Consider the following 15,584-nt stretch of genomic DNA (forward strand, 5'->3'; position numbering starts at 1 on the left):
ACAGAGACTACCCACCAAGAGATAGTTTGGAATGTAACTGCCTTTTCCTCAGAGGGGCTAGACAAACAACTGTGATGTTTTATGGAATGACTGTCCTTCTGAGGTAATACAAAAAGGCACTTTTGACATCTTACAAATGAAGTTTCCTTTCTGCCTCCAAAGTGAGAGATGGAAAAAAGGCAAGACAATGTCTTGCACTAAATAGAAAGGGACATAACTTTCAGGAGAAACTGTAAGTGGAGTCATAAGACCACTTTTTCTCCAAGAAATTTGATAAAAGGAGGAGTCAATTCATAAAACTGCTAGCTTTCTCACTTTCCTTGCAGATGTGATCACTACCAAAAATACTACCTTCATGGACAGAGGGCTAAAACTACACGAGGCTAGTGGTTCAAAGGGTGGTTCAAACCTGAATCCTTCAAGGTAAGGAGGTATTTGAACACAAGGGAGAGAGAAAATAATAGCAGAAGCCCCTCTAGATACTACCCACATGGTAAGATGTAAACATTTCTTTGAGTAGGAACATTTGGTGGATGGTCTCTGAGCATTAAGGAGAACATTAGCAACCTGCTCACAGAAATCTAATTGTGTTACTTCAGTAACTATGCTGTCCTCTACAACCTGCAAACTTCATGGTGAATGAGGAGGCCCCTGTGTAGCAAATTTGACCTGAAATACAGATGTATGGACACTCCTTTGGACACCAACAGCAGAATGTGAAACCACATTTGATTGGCCCAAAAGGCATAATAAGAATATACTGGGTGTCCTCTGATTGGATCTTGGAGAAGACATTGTTGAGTAGTGGTATGGGAGGGAGGCATAAAAGAGGTCATCTGTCCATCAAAACTGAAAGGCATCCCTCATGGAATGGCAATTGCTACCCACCCTGGAACAGAAAATCTGTGATTGGAGTACCCCAGTGAGCAAAAATGAGACACAGATATTCTTCTCCCAGAGATCATTCATGGTCTGAACACATTTGCTATGGTGTTGTCACTTGGACCTGAACCAATGTTCTTCTTGTAAGAGTTTAAAATTAGTTACTGCTTGTAACTCTAGAACATTAATATGTAATTTCCTTTTCCTTGGAGGTACTACAGATAACCCTTGATGAGCAAGAGAATTCAACTGACACTTGATGAGCGAGAAGACTCAGCTAACCCTCCCACTGCATTCCTATGCCAAGTAGCTGAGATATGTTTAAAGAGAAACTGCTTTCAATTCCAAACTAGGTTTTTGTTTTTGGGGGTTTTTTTTGCAAATATCTGGACAGCTATCCAGATATCTGGACAGCTGGACAGCTATGGGCTGTAAATTTGCACCACAGCTGGCAAATTTATGAATAATTTTGAAAGCCAGTACATCCTAAATGATAACATTTATATAAATAACATCATTATATATAAAAGATTATATGTTATATAAATAACATCATTATATATAAAAGATTTTTTTTTTACTCTGGAGAGGCTCAGAACAACTAATGGTTGAATTTAAACAATTCATCAGTAGTGTACATGAAAGTATTAAATCTGAGATGAATTTTGATAAAAAATACCATTAATTTTCTAGATATGGAAGTGAGAAGAGTGGGCAATGTGATTGACTGATACTTATAGAAAACCAGGGCTTTTTTTTGTAGTAGGAACGCCTTTGCATATTAGGCCACACACCCCTGATGTAGCCAATCCTCCTGGAGCTTACAGTAGGCCCTTTACTAAGAGCCCTGTAAGGAATTCTAGGACCTCCTTTGCCTATTAGGCCACACACCCCTGATGTAGCCGATCCTCCTGGAGCTTACAGCAGGCCCTGTGAGAAGAGCCCTGTAAGGAATTCTAGCAGGACCTCCTTTGCATATTAGGCCACACACCCCTGATGTAGCCGATCCTCCTGGAGCTTCCAGTAGGCCCTGTACGAAGAGCCCTGTAAGGAATTCTAGCAGGACCTCCTTTGCCTATTAGGCCACACACCCCTGATGTAGCCAATCCTCCTGGAGCTTACAGTAGGCCCTTTACTAAGAGCCCTGTAAGCTTTTGGAAGATTGGCTACATCGGGGTTGGGGGGTGGCCTAATATGCAAAAGAGTTTCTGCTACAAAAAAAGCCCTGTAAAACCAACTGATGCTAATTCCTTACTTGTAAGTGACAGTTTTCACCCCCAGCAATTAAAGAACTTACCTTATTCTCAAATGCTGAGACTTAGAAAGAATTGTAGCCAGGCCTCTTTACTGATGCGACAGTTTAGGGAGAAAGGTTACTCCTCCAGAGTAGTCAAACAAACTTATCACAAAGCAGAAAACACCTGAATGTCATCCTTAATGGTCCCAACAATTGGACAAAGTCAAAGTGAGAAGCTAATTATTGTCTTAACATTTGGTGGTAGGTCAAGACAGGTAAGGGAAATTATTATGAAACACTGGCATCTCCTCGCTAATGTTCCCAGATGCTATCCTCCTCCCCTTTTTACATATAGAAGATCAAGGAACTTGAAGGGTGTGTTAGTTAACAGCAGATTAAAATCCATTCAAACAAGACAGATGGGAGTGGATGGCAGGGTCAGACTGGGTGGGTAGTTTTCCATGTGGGGGGTTGCTCCGTTTGCAGTTTAATGTATCGCACAGATTATTTTCTGGGCTCTACTAAGCAGAAAAAAAAGTATTTCATTAAGTCATTCCTTAATTGTCATTCCAAATCAGTTATTTATTGTACAATATGCTGTGATTTAATGTACATTGGCTATCCAACTAGGTCTGTGAAGACTAGGATTTGTGAGCACAGAAGCAACATCCATCTTCAAAAGAAGAATACTCCTTTGGTAAAACACTGGACTTCATCAAATCACCTGCAAGTTGTCTTGGAACAAATACGTGCTCCAAAATTACAGCTTGTGCAACGGCTGAAAGACATTTTGGATTCATACCCTAGTTCAGGGGTGGCCAATGGTAGCTCTCCAGATGTTTTTTGCCTACAACTCCCATCAGCCCCAGCCATTGGCCATGCTGGCTGGGGCTGATGGGAGTTGTAAGCAAAAAACGTCTGGAGAGCTACCATTGGCCACCCCTGCCGTAGGAACTTTAAAACCTCTTGGTTTAAATGAGAAAATTGATGGGTTTTGTGTGTACTGGGGAGATAATCTTGGAATATCTGTGAAATAATTTTTGTAACTTCTTAGGTTTTCCCATATACCTGTAATTGTCCCCTTATGACCTTTGCTCTAATTATATCATGCACCCTGATTGGGCCATGATTGCATCATCTGGTCCTTTGCATTTTAAAGCTGAGCGCCAGCTTCAGTCCATGACACACAATTTTTGGCACATAGGCTCTGACCTTATATCGACTTTGATCAATTCTGGACCATTTGGTGAGGTAACCTTTTAAATTTGTAATTTGTGTTTTTATTTAGCATTATTCTCCAGTATATTTTAATTTTAATATTTGGACAATATTTTAGGCATACAAGACACAATTCAACTTGTATGCCCTTGCTTAGGCCATAAGGCTGCACAATAAGAGGCCTTAAGTACATCTTTAAGCCTTTGTCACTTCATTGTAAGTAATTCATTAATTCTAAATATTATCATTAAATTACATAAGAATAATTTTCACAAATTTACATTTTTTTTCTTTTTTTATTACAGAAATTCCCTTTGGTCCAGTGTTGTTCTATTGATTTATTGTATTCTGCATTATGAGCCTATATGTGTATTGACTTGTTTGACCTCTGAAGAAGCCCAGTCTAGGTAGAAATGAGTCAGGTCAAGTGGTTTTATGATTTTATAAAGGAACGAGGCTAATGATTGGCCTCTAAATGTTTCCAACCTTCTGTAATATATATTTGCATTTTGTATTATTTATTTTGCATATATTTTTGCATTATTTACTTTGCATATATTTTTGCATTATTTACTTTGCATATATTTGCATTGTTATATATTTTGTTTTTAATTTTCGGCCCTCTAGTTTGCATATTAACCTTTCAGGTTTCTTAACACACACATGGCTTGACCCCACAAAGTCCCATTTATGTCAAATTGGCCCTCGTAACAAATGAGTTTAACACCCCTGCTTTAAAGGGCCTATGACCTAGAAAAATCTTCCAAGCAGTTGGCCTGTATATATGCACAGAAGACCAAAGATTAATTACTAGATTGGTTGGATGTAAACAGCTTGCACTAATGAGTATATGTAAAAGACTGTCTTTCAACATCTCTTTATAGGTACAGTGATGTGGCTGAAATGAATGTATGAAGACACCGGATATTGAATCAGCACAGTACCGTCCATTCTGGTTGGCAGTGGTTCAGAAGACTTCAAGCAGAATGCAATCTTTTCTAATGCCTTCTCCTTGAAACTTTTTCGACCGGGAACGTCAGACGTTAAGTCTGGGACCTTCTGCATGCTGATGCATGTGCTACCATTACAAAGGCTCCTTTTGCCCATAGCCTTAATTCATCTATGACCATCACGGATTTATTCATAGTCACGTTACCTTTTCAATCAGTTTACTCCAAAATTGAACTCGGTGCCTAAAGTATTTTAGTTCTCTACTGTCCAGACAGCCAATTAAGAGGAAGGTAAAATTACTGATGTTCCAGTTTTATTTGTTCCCATGCTGTGAAAAGTGCAGGCTATCCTATATATCCTTCCATGAAAATTAGAAACTCACAATATGTGTATAAACAACAGCGTAACAATGTAAAACAAGATTACTTGCCATCAAAGGCACTGAATGTATTTTCCTCTATCCACCCTTCTTTCCTTCCTTTTTATTCTTTGAGGCTAGCTAGAAGGATTTCTCTGATTGCTTGCTTTTAATGTTTGAAAGCTCATCTTCTACATGATGAGGAAAAATTGCTGTTATGTATCAGCTCAAGAGAGAAAAATAATGAATGAGCAAACTTAGTTTCTAGAAATCTAAGTCAGATTAGTGGGTCTTAAGGTAATAATGTTTAATGTGAACAGTCAGTTCAGTGTGATTTTGGACGCAGCTTTAGATTTCCCTTGGCTGGAAGCCTGCTGAAGTCCAATGCTGGATATTTTTTTTCAAATACTGCAATATTCTTCTATGGTTTTATAAAGTCCACTCAAAGTAGCATTGCTTCTTAGCTGTTGATACTTCAGCATGTATTTGAACGTGCAGCGCTTACCTGTTTTTTAATATAAAGGTAGTTACTTTGGCCTTGAGGACAGGTTAAAAAAATCAAATAAATGTAGCAGTTGTACATAATAAAAAAGTCCTATGGAGACAGGGAAATTGAGCAAAAATCTTGACCTGTATACTCCTAAAATGTAGTACCAAGCTGGCTTATTTGTGCTCAAGTGTTTGAAAACATAGGCTGAACTTTAAGATGGTGTTTACTTCAGTAAATATAGCACAATGGGGAAACCCTAACACAGATAAACTCAGAACTGAGTAAACAGACAGCGGAGAGTTTTAAAGCCACCAAATGTTTACCATCTTTTTCGCTCCATAAGACACACCTGACCATAAGATGCACCCCTTTTTTGCCCGCCAGCGCGCGATCGCCGGCTTTTTTCTTTTTTGGAACATCAGGCTATAGCGCTATAACGCTATAGCCCGACGTCCCCCCCCCAAAGCCGGAGATCGTACGCCGGCGAGCAAAAACGGCTGGCGCTGGTGGAAGCGAGATAACGTGCACTCTTTTTTGCAGTATTCGCTGCATAAGACGCACACACTCCCCCACACACACTTTTTTTTGGGGGGGAGTGTGTCTTATGGAGTGAAAAATATGGTATATCCCAAAGTCTGAGTCAACCATTACACTATTTTCTGTAGAGAGATGATTTATAACATAATCATCACCTAAACAGCTCCAAGTTAGACTTCAGTGGTACCTTTAACACCAACAAAGTATTATGCAAGGTGTGAGCTTTTGTGTGCAAGTAGACTTCCTCAGACAATGAAAAGGAATTTTGTGTGCTTGCATACTAAAGCTCACACCTTGAATAAAACTTTGGTCTTAAAGGTGCCACTGGACTCAAACATTGTTCTGTTACTTCAGACCAACACGGCTGCCCGCCATAATGGACCTAAACAACTGTTATGCATATAAGCCCCTACAATACACAAAGGAATCCTGTAGTACCCTAGAGGGAGCTTTGACTATCAAAAGCTTACACCCCGAAAATCTTCCTGTTTTGTAAGGTACTATTACTCGTATCATAAGGTACTACAATCTTCCTGTACTACTGTAGTCCAACGTGGCTATCCTCTGTAACTTATTTCCCTGAAAGAGCCAAGAAAGGGAAGGAACAGGGACTTCCTTTCCCACATCTGCTTATATGAATCCCACTCTGAGCTTTCTCCCTGTGTTGGTAATGTTTTATTTGCTTACTTTTTTGTACAGCATTTTAAAATTGTTTTCCAGTATCCATGGGACGACTGAATTTTACATTTTAAAAAGGTTTTAAAAAACTTTTAAATTCATTTTCATTTCACACTGATACAGTGGTTATCACATTTCTTGCTGTAACTTTTATTGCTGTTCATCTATATTTGGATGACATTTTCAGAGATTCCATCCCTTATCCCTGAGCTCATTTTTGGGAAGGGCGGGGTAGATATCTGAAATAACAATAAATCCAAAGGACACTCCCTTGCCAAGTATCTGGCAGACAAGCCCCACTTTTGGGGGGGGGTGTAATTAAGCACACAATGTATTTTTATCTGTAGCATTACGGTTTAACCCTTAAATTAGGTGAAATTCTCAGTGATTGTACCCCTTCTTGCAACGATCCACCTTGGCATATTTCAAGCAGATTTCAGCAATACTCAGTTTTATAATAATAGTAATAATAAATTTATTTTTGTATCCCGCCCTCCCCCGCCAAAGGCAGGCTCAGGGCGGCTCACAGACATGGAACAACCATGATTCCAATAAAATACAATCAATACAATAAGACAAATTAAAATACAATTAAATTACAGTTATAAATTAGGTTAAAATTAAATAAAACAGCTGTTATATGTTAATAATTAAGGTGCTACAATTCACAGTCATATATAAGATGGCTAGAAGTCAATTTAGCCGGGTTCTATCTTGAAAGCGAGCTGAAAGAGGGTGGTTTTGCAAGCCCTGCGAAACTGATTCAGGTCCCGCAGGGCTCGCACCACCTCTGGAAGTTGATTCCACCATCGGGGGCCATTGCTGAGAAGGCTTGCTCCCTCGTTGTTTTTAATCTAGCTTCTCTTGGTCCAGGGATTTTTAAAAGGTTTTGGGAACTAGATCTCAGTGCTCTCTGGGGAACATATGGGGAGAGGCGGTCCCTAAGGTAGGCAGGTCCTCGGCCATATAGGGCTTTAAAGGTAATAACCAGCACCTTATAGCGAACACGATACACAACCGGCAGCCAGTGCAGCTCCTGTAGCCCAGGCTGCACGTGTCCCCACCGAGATATTCCCACTAACAGCCTGGCCGCCGCATTCTGCACTAACTGCAGTTTCCGCGTTCGGTATAAGGGCAGCCCCATGTAGAGGGCATTACAGTAGTCTAGCCTCGAAGTGACCGTTGCGTGGATCACAGTTGCCAGGTCACTACATTCCAAGAAGGGAGCCAACTGCCTCGCCCTCCTAAGGTGGAAAAAGGCGGATTTAGCAGTGGCAGCTATCTGGGCTTCCATTGACAAGGAAGACTCCAGTAGTACTCCCAAGCTCTTGACCCTGCGCACTGGTATCAGTGGCACACCGTCAAAGGCCGGTAGGGAGATCTCCCCTCCTGGCCCGCTGCGACCTACGCAAAGGACCTCAGTCTTCGCTGGATTCAGCTTCAGCCCACTCAGCTTGAGCCAGCCAGCCACGGCTTGTAGCGCCCGGTCCAGATTTATAGGGACATCGCCAGTCCGGCTGTCCATCAATAGATAGAGCTGGGTGTCATCAGCATACTGATGACAACCGAGCCCATACCTCCAGGCAATCTGGACAAGGGGGCGCATATAGATGTTAAACAACATCGGGGAGAGAACTGCCCCCTGAGGCACCCCACAATGAAGTAGGTGTCTCTGAGACAGCTCCCCTCCAATTGCCACCCTTTGTCCCCAACCTTCAAGGAAGGAAAGCCACTGTAAGGCTAGCCCCCAAATTCCCACGTCGGCGAGACGGCGGGTCAGCAGCCGATGATCGACCATATCGAACGCAGCCGATAGGTCTAGCAGCAGCAGTACTGCCGAGCCGCCTCGATCCAGTTGTTGCTGGAGGTCATCCATGAGGGCGACCAAGACTGTCTCCGTCCCATGGCCCGGGCGGAAGCCGGACTGGCATGGGTCTAAGGTGGAAGCGTCATCCAGAAAGTCCTGTAACTGCAGCGCCACAGCCCTCTCAATAATTTTGCCCAAAAAGGGCAAATTTGAGACCGGTCGGTAGTGCGCCAATTCGGCCGGGTCTGATGTAGCCTTTTTCAGGAGAGGGCGGACCACTGCCTCTTTCAGGGGTGTTGGAAAAGAGCCCTCTGAAAGAGATCTATTTATGATGTCCCGTATAGGACATCTTAGCTCCGCCTGGCAAGCCTTAATTAGCCAGGAAGGGCATGGGTCCAGATCGCAAGTTGTGGGTCGTGCAGTGCCAAGGATTCTGTCGACTTCCTCCAAGCTGAGCAGGTCAAAGCAGTCCAGGGTCAAATCAGAAGACACGCATTGGGCCTCGAGTTCACTTACTGTATCTAAATTGGCAGGGCAGTCACGGCGGAGCGACTGGACCTTGTCTGCAAAAAATTTCGCAAAAGCCTCGCAGCCTATCTCCAATTTCTTAACGTTTGAATTGCCCTGTGGCAATGTAGTGAAATTCCGAATTATCCTAAATAATTGAGCCAGGCGCGAATTTGCAGATGCAATCTTAGCTGCAAAGTATGTTTTCTTTGCGGTCTTGATTGCCATCTCATAGGACCTCATAAACTTCCTATAAGATGTTCTAGTCGCTTCGTCGCGGGTACGCCACCATTGCCTCTCTAGCCGTCTGAGACCTTGTTTCAGCTGGCGTAACTCTGGGGTATACCACGGGGCCAGCCTAGTCCGAGGTCGTAGAGGGCGTCGAGGTGCGATCTCTTCTATGGCCCTAGAGAGCCGGCTATTCCAGGTCTCAATCAAGCCATTGAGAGAATCGTCAGAGGGCCAGGGATCCCGCAGCACCATTTGGAACCGTTCCGGGTCCATCTGGCTCCGCGGGCGAGCCATAATAAGCTCATTGCCTAAACAGGTTTGGGGTGGCATGTCTACATGGGCCCTGAGGGCGAGGTGGTCCGACCATGGCACCGCCTCCGTGGTTATATCACCCACTGTAACCCCGGCCGCAAAGATCAGGTCCAATGTGTGCCCGGCCTGGTGAGTGGGGGTTGTAACAAATTGAGAGAGTCCTAGCGTCGCCATGGAAGACACTAGGTCCGTCGCCTAACTGGAAGATGGGTCATCAGCATGGACGTTGAAGTCACCCAGGATTATCAACCTTGGGTGCTCCAGTGCCCGGCCTGTCGCCGCCTCGAGCAGGGACGGTAAGGCGCTGGCTGGTGCGTTAGGCGTACGGTACACCAGCCAGATCGCCAACCCCTCTCCAGCCTCCCACGCCAGACCGGCACATTCAATACCCTAGATCCTTGGGGCCGGGAGCGCCCTGAAGGAGTAAGCCTCCCGTATAAATAATCACTTCTCCCCCCCGCCCGCTAGTCCGCGATTGGTGGAAGACTGAATAACCGGGGGGAGCGGTTTGTGAGAGGGCTACTGTATCTCCCGCTCGAATCCAGGTTTCAGCAAGCCAGGTCCATGTCCTGTTCGAGTAGAAACTCCCGAAGGACGGAGGTTTTATTAATGCACCTGGCGTTGCATAACACCAATGACGGAAGCGAGTTATTCGGCCTGACCCTACTACCTGTCACCGTTGGGATGGGACGCAGATTGGAGGAAGATCGAGCACTATTCTGTCTCAGTCTTCCTCCCTTGTAACATCTGTTCCCACCGCCGTACCTCCCCCTCCCCATGAGCACTGGAATCCCTGAGCCAGCCATTCCCCGTTGGCAGCAACCGCTATTTTAACCACTATCAAGCACTGCTATCAGAAATATCCTCACACTACTCCGTCCCACTAGATCCCAGTATTTCAAATTAACCCAATAAAGGCCCAACCCTAAATTTCCCATGTATATGATTGGTAAGAGTTTAAATCAAATAGCATAATTAATTATAGTCCCACCCTTGTAGCCATTCTTAAATTAATTAGCTAAAAATATTTTACCAGTCCAGATCCAATATATACAATAAACTAATCAAAATGAGTTAATTAGTAAACAAAAAAAAAATTTTTTAAACTAGTGGATTACGGGCAAGTGGAGGTAGAAGTTGTTAAAGTGCGATATAAGTTCTTCTAATGAGGCAAGTAGAGGCACCAGCAGGGTATGGGTGGAGTGCTGCAGGCAAGATGTTAAAGGCAATAACACAGAATAAAGTGCGAGGTGCAGAGTCAAGCTCAGACGCCGGCGACAAGGGGGTGCCGTATGGAATGTACCGGGGGTAGCGCTGAGAGCAGCAGACTCCAGGTGCAGAATCCAGTGGCTAAGGGTCCTGACCGATGTTTCCCACGTAGCCTGGCGAGCCCGCGGAGGGTGGAGACCCCCCTCGTGCTCCCCCGCCACGTAGTAGAACCCCACCGCTTTGTCTATGGGGGCAGTCAGTTCATTTAAAGCTCCATTTCGCCTGTGTATCCAGTTGTTATACTCGTCCGCACAAGTCGCCTGCATCAGCTCCTCAGCATTGCCCGTCGCTACCACCAAACTCCCCCGGGCGGCTCGACCCCTCCGGTACTCCTCCCGTCGTGCCGAGCAAGCGTCTCTGGCCTCAGCCAAGCCGTGACATCGGCTCCACTCCCCGTCCGGCCGCTTGCACCGCCGCCTCAGCCGGCTCACAGTCCACGCCGCTGCTTCAGCTGCAGCCGCATCCGGAGCAGGCCTTGCCCTCGGCTCGGCGATGGAAACTTGGCGATGGAACCAGCTCTGTCCGCACCCCAACTCTCCAGGCCCTCCAGTGTCTCACCCCCTCTCCAGGAATCAGCGCCAGCCTGTCCAGGTCTTACGCCACTCAAAGGGTGGTTAATAGACAGGTAGGAACCCGGTTTTCAGGAGCTCTAGCACCTGAGCTCCTTCCTTGTCGCCATCTTGATAAGGCAATTCAAATTGCACAGGCAGAGGTAAATATCTAGAATCTCTTCAGGATAATAGATACCACTTTGTTTTCTAAAAGGACACTGTACACTTTACAAACTCTCTGTGTACACTGGGTGCTGGCACAAAGACTTTGAATCGGACAGTTAATAGGAGCTTTGTGTCTCCCCAACTCATGTGAGCCTTTCCTCAGCATGACTAAGGCACACAGGCAGAAGATGAGACTGCCTTCTCTCCATACTATTTCTTCTTCAAGTGTCCTATGAAGCTATTACTATGCCCACTGCAAAACTTGTATGTAGCCAACAGGATGCTTTAAGGAGGAAAAAGCAAGACAGCTGCCACTTCTGCCTGTGATGAACAAAGGGCTGCATGAATCTGGGAGACACAAAACCAGTCATCTATGCTTGCTGGGGAGAAAGCGTAGATGACTGGGGAAGGCAATGGCAAACCACCCCGTAAAAAGTCTGCCATGAAAATGTTGTGAAAGCAACGTCACCCCTGAGTCGGAAATGACTGGTGCTTGCACAGGGGACTAACTTTACCTTTGGGGAGGGATGGTGGCTCAGTGGTAGAGCATCTGCTTGGGAAGCAGAAGGTCCTGGGTTTAATCCCCAGCATCTCCAAAAAAGGGTCCAGGCAAATAGGTGTGAAAAACCTCAGCTTGAGACCCTGGAGAGCCGCTGCCAGTCTGAGTAGACAACACTGACTTTGATGGACTGAGGGTCTGATTCAGTATAAGGCAGCTTCATATGTCCAAAACTCATACTGAAAGCCTGAGTCAAAGGCCTCATGTCATTGCCTAAGAAACATGAAGACTTGGTGACATGTGAAAAGGCCTGCAGTTTTGTGTTGTGTACTTAGCTATGTCCAAAAGTTGACCTCCATTACAGCAAAGAAAGATATTTTCTAAGCAAGGAATCATCCATTTGTGCAGTGCAGAAATCTATAAGCCAAAATTCCTAAATATATTTCAGCGTTTATTAATTTTGGCGTTTTAGTTTTTCCTATGGCGATGCTATGAAATATTAACAAACTACTGGCATGAGACGGTATTATACAACATCTATTTTAATGGTGCTGACAATCAGGCAGACCATGAGACTCTGAAGTCACATTAGGAGAAGAAAGATTAGGAAAAGAATCAAAGATAGCGCCATCGTTGAGAAATATGAAGTTTTCCAAAACCAACCTGGGAGTGGGAGGGAGAAAATGACTGGAATTTACAGCCAACTGCTTCGGGCTACTTTAGAGTAGGACTGCCAAATGCATACCAAAGACTATGCTTACCAAAATTCTCCAATGCAATGGAATAGGGTGCAGCCCGTTGCAGTGTCTTCTCCTCTGCTGTGCCTTCCACCCACTCTTCTTTCACATGCTGTAGGACAGGGGTGGCCAATGGTAGCTCTCCAGATGTCTTTTTTTGCCTACAACTCCCATCAGCCCCAGCCATCAGCCATGCTGGCTGGGGCTGATGAGAGTTGTAGGCAAAAAAACATCTGGAGAGCTACCGTTGGCCACCCCTGCTGTAGGACAACAAGGGAGTCCTACTACAACAGGCCAGCAGAAGAAGAGGCTCAATGATGGGACCAGCCCTGGAGTTATAGTAGCTGTTAATGAATTTTTAGACGTATAGGCTCATTTTTGGAGTGAAGGTCCAGCTATCCTGTAGCCATCAATTCTACGTTATGGCAACAAAAGCCTGATTTGTGATGTGTTTATAAGGTGCTAAACTGGAAATATTAGGACTCTGATGCATGAGTATGGGTGAACATTTGCCATGACTGCCACATGGGTAGTTTATGGGCCTTTGGAACAGATTTTGAAATTATCAACATTTATGGTTGCAATGAACATACAGTATAGCTTTAAGTAAGCAAAGAAACATACTCCCACATAGGAGTCAATCCAGACTTATAACAGTACTCTCTCTCACTCTCATACTAGTGAAATTATGATGCTGTTCTTCCTGGATTCCAGAGACATCTTCTGATCATAGATGGCTGGATGCTGCTAATCCACTTAAATCATGTCCAGCTGCAAAAGAAAGCAACATTTTTGGCAAGAAGGCCACCAACTTCAAGGTAAGGCTTAGGACAGTTAGAGATGACCCTTATTAATGAAAAATATTGGGCAGCTTCTTAAAGCTCGAGACAGATCTATTTGTATATTTGACAGAACTTAACCAAACACTTTCTGACCTTAGCAGCCTTTTCTGCTAAGCACATATGCCTGAAGGGCGGCTGTAATGATGCAGTGATTAGAGAAAGACACTTTGTACATGTTCATAAACATCTAGCTTACAGCCGTTAAAGGAAACCAACAGTTCCTGCAAATGTAGTTTCAAACTTTAGAATCTCAGTAGCACTCTCATCTCATAATCCCTTACATGATTTAAATAACAATTAATGTTCTGTCCCTTGTTTGTGTTAGTAAATTAAAGTTATGGCATAAGAACCAGCACCTTGAATTGTGCCCAGCTGTAAACTGGGAGCCACTTAGATGAGCTAAGACTGGAGAGCTATGGGTAACTGCTATGGGTGTAGGGTGAGCTCTGACTCACAAAAGACTACACTAGAATAAATTGTGTTAGTCTGAATTACCACTGGACTTGTGTTTAATTTTGCTGCAACAAACTAATTGTGCTGCTCCCCTGGGATTCGGGAATTTCTAAATTCCCTAACGCCAGAGGAGCAGCCACATTAGTTTGTTGCAGCAACATTAAACGCAAGTCCAGTGTTAACTCAGACTAATAAAGTTTATTCTAGTGTAATTTTTTTGTGAATCAGAGTTCACTTTACATCCATAGCAGTTATCCACAGCACTTCAGTCTTAGCCCATTCACACAGGCTCCCAGTTTGCTATAAGGCAATTCATGGTGCTGACCTTGATAATAATAATACTTTTTATTTGTATCCCGCCCTCCCCGCAAGAGCAGGCTCAGGGCGGCTCACAACATATGATCTTCAAAGCCCTATATAAGTTTGGGACCAACATACCTAAAAGACTGCCTACTCACTTATGAACCTGCCGGGCCACTATAGTCATCTTTACTGGCCCTGGTTTGGGAGCCCTTGCCTTCTGCGGTTAGGCAGCTGGCAACTAGGAGAAGGCAACCTTGGTCATGGCACCAAATGTGGCGTTCAGTAGTCCCTCTAGCCATCTCCCAGCTCGTCTTAGGAACTTTCTATCAGGGCACTTTAAGACTAATACCAAGAGGGAGGCAAAGCTCTTTCACCTTCCCCTAAGGTTGTTGCCACCAGCCTGGTATTTTTCCAGGGCCCAATCCACCCTGTTTCCCCTAAAGGATCAACAATCTCCAAATGACCAAAGAGTTACTTATGGCATTCACACGCTCTTCTGAGTAGGGCTGAAAGGCACTGGTCCCTTCTGCAAGCCACTGACACCAAACAAATACAGGTATTTTCCCCAACACCATGTAACAAAATAACGGCTTTAAAAGCCGTCTGTTTACCTTGACCCTCGGGCCAATTGTAGAGCGCTAAAAGGTTCAGGGTTCCACAGGCACTCCCTTCTGGGACGGTCCAACCAAATCCACCGGGATTCCCAAGAATACTCTTACTGACCTTCATGTCACCACAGGTCCCTGCCTAAGCAAGCAGCCCAGAAGACTCAAACTAGGAGGAGAAATCTCTTTTACTAGCCCTCCAGCCTCTAACTGGCAATCAAGACCTAATGCCTGGCAGCTGGTGGGTCCACCCTGGGGCTTGCAACGGAAGGAGAGAAATCTTGCAGAACCTAATCACTAAAACTGGCACTACGCCAAAGCTGTGGAACTCTCTCTCATATGAACATATGAAGCTGCCTTATACTGAATCAGACCCTTGGTCCATCAAAATCAGTATTGTCTTCTCAGAATGGCAGCGGCTCTCCAGGGTCTCAAGCTGAGGCTTTTCACACCTATTTGCCTGGACCCTTTTTTGGAGATGCCAGGGATTGAACCTGGGACCTTCTGCTTCCCAAGCAGATGCTCTACCACTGAGCCACCGTCCCTCCCTCCTGGGAGATTAGTCTGTCCCCTTCTGTTACCATCTTCTGTCAGCAGGTGAAGGCTTTTTTTGTCTGTCATTTCCCCAACGAAATCTCTTCCTGAGGAATGTTTTAATTGTTTTTTATGTTTTTGTGGGTATTTTAATTCTTTTAAAAAACTGCTTTAATGATATGTGTTTTCTTGGGTGTATGTGACTTCAATGATTTTTTAAAAAATGATTTTATAATGTATTCTACCTGTTGGTCCTTGTAAGAAAGGTAGGATATAAAATACGTAAAATAAATGTTTAAGTTACAAAGCGACAGAAATGTGGGACTGGGGAGATATTACAAAGTGAGTCCAGTTTGAATCAATAACCAGTCCAACAGAACACTCCATTAAGACTGGTTTAGGACCACTCACGTCACTG

General features: G+C 44.3%; 1 protein-coding gene across 1 annotated transcript in view; it reads right to left on the reverse strand.

The window, feature by feature from the left end:
• Positions 1 to 12,218: 12,218 nt before the first annotated feature.
• The window catches only part of XRCC5 (X-ray repair cross complementing 5), a 76,338-nt gene continuing 72,972 nt past the window's right edge, over positions 12,219 to 15,584 (reverse strand). The window contains exon 21 of the mRNA XM_060262446.1: positions 12,219 to 13,200. Coding sequence (XP_060118429.1) covers positions 13,186 to 13,200 — 15 coding nt within the window. The 3' untranslated portion in view covers positions 12,219 to 13,185. The remainder of the gene's footprint in view (positions 13,201 to 15,584) is intronic.

Source organism: Heteronotia binoei, chromosome 21 (assembly GCF_032191835.1).
Source record: "Heteronotia binoei isolate CCM8104 ecotype False Entrance Well chromosome 21, APGP_CSIRO_Hbin_v1, whole genome shotgun sequence".
Lineage (NCBI taxonomy): Eukaryota > Metazoa > Chordata > Lepidosauria > Squamata > Gekkonidae > Heteronotia > Heteronotia binoei.